Below are 7,500 nucleotides of genomic sequence, written 5' to 3'. Positions count from 1 at the left end.
GGGGGAGCTCTCACACAGCGGACACACACACGCACACACACACCCACACACACACACACACACACACACACACAGGTGTAAACCGGGTTGAATATCGCTCACCTGAGAGAGGAGAGGAGGGTTTATAGGCCTCAAGTGCACAAACACATCAGCTAATGGTGTACTGAGAGGGAATGAGTTGGAAGAGACAGAAATACACACATACATAGATACTTTCGCTTAGACGTAAACACACACACACACACACACTCATGCACGCGCGCACACCACCCTTGAGCGTGCTCTCTGCCATCAGTGGTTGGCGTAACAAGCCAGTAGCCGAGGGCTCTCTAATGAGTTCTACAGAAGTGCCGAACAGGAGCTCTCTCTGTTAGATTACAGTCCTGCACTGGGAGGAAATAAGTCTCTACTTCTTTCGCCGCACGAAACTAAGTTTTAAGCTTTGCGTCTCCCCCGCCCCGACTCTTACCGGGCACTGTTGGAAAAAGCCACCTGAGGCCACGCGGAACACCTCCCCTCGGGAGAACACACAGGTGGCCAATCTCTTTCCGAACTGAATTACTGTAGGTAGTTTACCTCCCCGGCAGAGGGAGAGAGAGATGGGAGAAAAGGTGGAACACAGGGTGTATTCAAACCTAGCTCGTTTGGAGAACGTGTTCCGATTCCTGGAGCGTTTACCCTCCTAGATCCGTTCGTTTGGGCATATCTGAACACAGCAATTGCACTCAGTGCCGGACCAAATCAACCGAACGGAGACCGCGTAAAGGGGATGGTGCCGGTCCGCTTGCAATCGCTCCACTGCTAAAACTCCCTTGCTGCACTGTATACACTATGCATGATGGGACGATTTTGTTCATAAGCGGGGCTGGAGGTGGGTCCTGTGAGTGGGTGGACTGTAATGCAACACACACACACACACACACGCACGGACACACACACACACACACACACACACACACACACGCACACACACACGCACACACACACACACACACGCACACACACACACACACACACGCACACACACACACACGCACGTACACACACGCACACACACGCACACACACGCACACACACGCACACACACACACGTACACACACACACACAGACACATACACACACACACACACGCACGTACACACACGCACACACACGCACACACACGCACACACACGCACACACACACACACGTACACACACACACACAGACACACACACACACACACACACGCACACACACACACACGCACGTACACACACGCACACACACGCACACACACGCACACACACGCACACACACACACGTACACACACACACACAGACACACACACACACACACACACGCAGGGAGAGACGGGGAGTCGCCGCACGCCCTGCTCGCTGCCACAGGATTTGCTGAGCGTGAGAAGGGAGGAGCGCAGCAGAGGCATGGGCACACATGACGTAGCCTTGATGCTCGCTCAAATTGAGTATGTTGTTCATATTCCGAATGCTGGTATATCAACCAGAAAATTGCGAAAAAAGCAATTGTACACACACACACAGACTGCTGATGCTCCAATTTCGATTTACCCACTGCGGGGGATTTTGACCAGGCGAAGAAAACTCATAGTGGTTTCCGGAAATCCTACGAAACGTCCCTGAAAAATCTGACCAATCACAAAACAGTTTGCAAGCGCGTGGCGTTTGTTTACAAGTTTTGGTCTGCTGTTAAGAATAGAACGAATCCAACCAAGTGCATCGTCATAAAATATTACTCCCCGAATCAGAACAAAGCAAACAAACTATAGTTTTGAATACACCCTTACAGTATTGAACTTTGTGAGAAGGTGGCCTGGAAAAAAAAATGCACATACACTATGTTTAAAAATTAAATAGTTAAATAAACACGCTTTGAAAAAAATGCGTGGAGCACTTTCCTGGGAAAACATTGAGGGCATTGAATTAATTATACCCAGCTGAGCTAAGTGTGTGTGTTTTTGCTTGCTGTGCCTAACAGGGCACTATGTGGGGGCGGGGGTTGGCTGAGGGGAACTAGCACTTTCCTTTCATTTGGACTGCAGGGTTCCGGTTTGCAGTCTCCTGTTGACCACAGCCGTTAGGTTGTCCTTTACAATCGGGCTCAAATAGCCGCGCCCTCGTAGCTAATGAGGAGACCGCCGTCCCTGCTCCATCGCTCACTCCTCCTCTCCACGATCCATTCCTCCCGGGCCTTTGCGAGGGGAACCCATCAGGGCATTTCTCGCCGATGTGCTTCACCGTCAGCCTCCAAATCCAGTGGATTTCAATTGGATTGATCTCAACGTAAAAGGGCTTCACGGGTCATTTGCTTCAGCTGAACCCATTGCTGTCAGAGCAATGGGATGCCGTACACGAAAATTACCTCTATATAGTTTACAATATGTAGTACCAACCGCCATAGGTCACGGGAGTAATCAATGAAAAAACACTGGCTTATTTATTCTTCCGTTTCTTTCTTTCTTTCTTTCTTTCTTTCTTTCTTTCTTTCTTTCTTTCTTTCTTTCTTTCTTTCTTTATTCATTCATTGAGTCCAGTTCAATTGCTGTATCTTTCTGCAGCTCTATGCCTGCACTCGACCCCCTTTCCTGCTCTTCAAATCTTCGATTCTCCTCCTTGAAGCCCAGCTCACACAGAGTTTGTATTTGAGAACTAGCACACGGGCCTATACAGCACAGCACAACACAACACGTCAGCCGTTGCTTACCATTGGCAGCGCCGCTATGTTCCTTGAAATCCCCCCTCAGACAGACACCGATACACAGATTTCTCTTAGTCTACAAGCATTTTTGAAGCCCCCACTAACGCCAACGCTCTTGCATGCACGATTTGGCACAGGCCCGTGCCGTCTGGCGGGCTGACGGAGCCCCGCAACTTCGGCGGCTCCACGGTAGGTTAGCATAACTCGCCGGAACTCTCGGAGATGGCAGAGCACCGGAACCGTTTATACATTTATATATTCGACGCCGGCTTTCTTTCCTTCTTTCTTTCGGCGTGAAGCAATTCCCACTCGGCACCTCTCCAGTGGACCGGGCTGCGGGCGTCGCTTGGTGTCCTTGGAGCGCTTGGCGTAACGTCCTAATCACACCGAGACGCTTCCAAGCCAGAACTGGCAGCGGTGCCGGCGCGGACACAGGGTGGTGGGGCATCGCACCGCCACCACCCGTGCTTGGGGGGCGGTTGTCACAGCCGGGAGATGATAAAAGACAACAGCTCTGTCTGCCAATCCGACAACCTCCTCCCTCACCCCGTGCCAGAGAGAGGGAGGGAGAGCGGCGAGGACCAGCTGTGGCACATTGATGTCTGCTGAGCCCGCTGACCCTCACACACAAACACAGATGTGAAAAATGGGCCTCAGGCCACGACGTGTGACCCAACACCAACACCAATACAGCGGTAGGACTAAGATGTTTTCATTCACCCATTCAGTCCCATCGCAGTGACAGTTTGCGGGACATCGCCAACCCAAACCCTAACCTGTTTTGTAATAGTTTTGTTGGAATAGCAGGACAAGCCGTTGGCCTTTTCTTCAATGGAGAATTTGTGCCCCCCTTTTTAAGGTGCCTTTTACTTCAACTAACCCCAACCATAACCTTAACCCGAGCCCTATCAAGAGCTACGGCAGACACACACGCGCACACACACACACACACACACACACACACACACACACACACACACACACACACACACACACACTCTGTCTTATCCCACCTTGTTAACCTGTGAGTTGGATAAGGTGTTGGCACTCGAGGTCACGGTGGGTGGGGGGGGGGGGGGGTCTCAGAGCGCTGGGTGTGGGAAGGTTAATTGGTATTCAGCGGAGTCAGGCCTCGTCTGATACTGGAGCTAACCTCTGCGTCCGCCCCCCCCCCCATCAATACCAGAAAACTGGCTTCACCCCCTAATTACTGGATGAATATTCGAATTAAGCATCGACAAGCACAGTGGATGAGGAGGATTAGCCGGAGAAGCGAGAAGAGCGAGAGAGTGTGAGAGCTGGAGATATTTGGAGACGAGGGGGGACATGTGAACACAGTGGCTGTCCGTATGGCGCCGATACATATTCATAGTTTTTGTAACGTCTGTGTGTGCGCGGCAGCGCTTTCCCCCAGAATTCAGCGTGGTCTCCCAGATCACCCGCTGTGCTGTTTGTTGGTATTCACGCTCGCTCCGAACCAAGAGAAAAACAACAAACGGCCACAGCTCGGGAGTGTGTCGTCTGAAGGTGTGCCCGCCCGCCCGGATATTTGCGTGTGTGTGTTTTTTGGTGCGGATGACCTTGACGGCAGGTGGGTGAACTCCCAGGTGTGCCCTAGTTTTTCAGAGGGAAGATCAGAGGCAGGTGGGAGCGGGACCAGCTCGATGTGTCCAGATTAATGAGCTCTCCCTCCGTCTCATCAGCTGCCGCCGCTGCCGCCGCCCGGGCCAAGCTGGAAACAGGGACACGGACCTGGCCCGCGTTCACCACGCTCATTTATATTGTCCCACAAAAAAACGCACTGCCACCACTATCCTGCCGTGCCAGCTCTTTATACCACTTGGATGAGCGGGGGAAGGGGGGGGGGATTGATGCATTGTGTTCTTCTGGTATCTAAAGGGAGCTCCGGTTCTATTCTGTTTTTTATTCTCTCCAAAATGCGCTCACATTAAGATTGTTCCAGTCTCACTTTCCCTCCTTCCACAGTGCTCGTCTTGCCAGGTTTGTCGGCGAGCGAGGCCAGCGGGACTTCTCAGATTATAAACATTATTGGACACCACTCAAGCCCTGCTTTTTATGTCCACAGTAAAAATTGGTCGACTAAGTTACGAGGATGAGATTATCTTTACAACGACGGCCTGTAAATTTCAACGGTTATGTCCGATCGGTCCAGATTACTCGTTTTCTCGCATGTTTCTTTGTTTCTTCTTACACGACAGCGCACGGATGCATCCACTTTGGGCGTCGGCTGGTTTGAGGGAGAGGAATGATAACAAAGAGAGAGAGAGAGGGAGAGAGAGAGAGAGAGAGAGAGAGAGAGAGAGCGAAGCCATTGGATGACGCTCTTATGAAAAACTGCCGCTCGCAGCCACCTGACGTAATCGGAGATAAACAGAATTTAAAACCCCAAGTAGCGTCTCCTCATAATCGCCAAACGTCACGTGGTAGTTCAGACTTTTGGTAGGGGAGACAAGGGCACAACGTAAGAACCTTGAAATAAATACGCGCTAACCGGCGCTGTTTTGCCTCTGGCTGCCTCCTCTCTCTCTCCTTCCCTGGACCTGGGCCGGATCACACCTCTACAGACATAAAGAAATCTATGAATGTGTGACCCGCCACATGCTAACCTGGCGCATCACGGGGCTGCCTATTTTTTGGCTAGACGTGAAAAGCACCGGAAGTTCTATTCCATCCTCCAAAATGAGATCATAGCAGATATATGTTCCCCAAATTGTTTTCTATCTCTCAATGTATTTTCAAAACTGAGTTTGATTTCCAAATATGAGATAAATATTAAAACACCGAGGCTACTTTGATCCACCGGCATTACGTAGTGAAAAAGGTTTACGCACCCACTCGCAAAACAGCGCAGACGGCGATCTTACGGTTCCCTCTGGCGCAAAACATGCAGATCAAGATTCAAGGTCCTTCTGTTCCGAGTGATGTCAAGTCAGAATGTGAAACCGATTTGACAAAATGAGGTTATAAATGAATCCAGGTCCTCTTCACGTGGTAAAACGAAATGATGTGCTGACGCCATGGACGCCGACTCAGGGGACACGAAGAAGAAGAACCGACGTCACTTTCATGGGAGCGATGTGAAAAGTGCCACTCTCTTAAAAACACCATTGGGAATGTTTGGAAGTTACAGCATAATAAAGGAGTCATGTGAGTAGTGAGCATGAATTTAGAATGAAAAAAAAAACCTTAAAATGAAAGAATTAACTTGAATTATGCATTTTTCAATATTTCAATAAATTAATGATTGAAACATTATTTCAGAAAAACACATTCAACATTATGTCATAGAAGGAGCACTATCTAATTGTAACCATTTAAAGCACTAATTGTGTTTAAGAAATGGTTATTTTGTTCTGCAAAATTCTGGAAATGCTTTCAATACGTTAAAGGCTGATTTCTCAGAACCTCTGTTTTCAAAACCTTAATCTTTAACAAGCCATAGCTGCTAAAATATTTACAAGCGATGCCTTGTTTTGAAGTGCCGGTTCGACACTTCAGTCGTTGCTCATCGCTTGCACATTATTTCACCCCTACTTCTGCAATGACAAGGCTGACCTGAATGGAGAGGTGTCAGGAAGAGCGCTTTTCAACCACTGCCGAGGACGCCAAGGCCACCGCTTATTCAAACCAAAGTGCGGCACGGCGCCACATTAATGGCAGAGACGGCGACCGTATTTCACAAGGGGAGAACGGGTGACAATATTAAGATGCTGGGAGACGCCAATGGACCCCAATGGCTCTGGGGGGGAGGGGGGTTCAGGGTTGTGACTGACCTCTCTGTCCAGGCCGGCAGCCACGGTGACGATGTCCCCGGTCTCGCTGTTGATAGTGAACATGTTGGGGATGGGGCTGTGCGGCGTCTGGGACAGGATGCGGTAGCGCACCATGCCGTTGGCCGTGGTGTAGTCGTCCGAGTCGTTGGCCGTCACCTGCATCACCGACGAGCCTGGCGGGGAGAAAAGAATTCGACAAAATATTTGAGACATTCAGGCTTAGTTAAAGCATCGAAAAAAAGCTACCCTAAGCCACGCAGAGTAGATTTCCATCATGGCCCAAATTGCTGAGCCATTTTCTAATTTTTAACAAAAACATTAAAGAGGGTTGAGGGATGGGCTATCGCCAGGTTCCGGCGAGCAAACAAAAAAAACCCCGTAATCAGCCGCTATTGCGAGCCGACGCTGTTATTTTCGCGGTGTTCTGTTTATAGTGGCGCGGCGACGGCTGGCCAAAGATTTCACCTCTTCAGAGTCCATTTAGAAATGAGAGACGCTGGTCTTCTGCCATTTCCACCATCCATTATTATAGCTTTCAGTGGCTCAATGCTCCCATGCTCTGTCCTTTTTTGTCTTGGAATCTTTGGTAAACACCGACGGGCTGAGGGTTGGCAACTGTGAGTAAAGGCTGCGTGTCTCACCCAATGCGTGTGTGTGTGTGTGTGTGTGTGTGTGTGTAGAGTAAACGTGTCGCCGCCGCACATCCCCCGGGTTGAGAGGCCCCGTGTTCTCTCGTGCCGCAACCGGGGAAGAATTATTGATTCGCGCGAGCTTGTCAGGCCAGGCTCACAAATGCGAACAGGCAATTAGGAGCACTCTGCGGGGAAGAGGGAGAGATCACCTCGCCGCCTCTCGCGGGGCTTAGGCAAAATGTCACTTTCCATCAGGCAGCTATTATACAGGCTGCATCCACCTGGCGAGACGAGAGGAGGGGGAGGGAAGAGGGAGAGTGATGCCACCACGCAAAGAAACCAGAAGGTAACGG

The 7,500-nt window shown here is 50.2% G+C and overlaps 1 protein-coding gene across 1 annotated transcript in view; it reads right to left on the bottom strand.

Annotated features, from left to right (window-relative positions):
- Positions 1-7,500, bottom strand: part of LOC307230211 (cadherin-4-like) — a gene marked incomplete at both ends in the record, with an annotated part of 226,456 nt that overhangs the window by 21,347 nt on the left and 197,609 nt on the right. The window contains one exon of the mRNA XM_080000445.1: positions 6,516-6,688. Coding sequence (XP_079856571.1) covers positions 6,516-6,688 — 173 coding nt within the window. The remainder of the gene's footprint in view (positions 1-6,515; positions 6,689-7,500) is intronic.

Source organism: Zeus faber, assembly GCF_960531495.2.
Source record: "Zeus faber genome assembly, chromosome: 5".
Lineage (NCBI taxonomy): Eukaryota > Metazoa > Chordata > Actinopteri > Zeiformes > Zeidae > Zeus > Zeus faber.
This window is presented reverse-complemented; position numbering and strand designations above follow the sequence as displayed.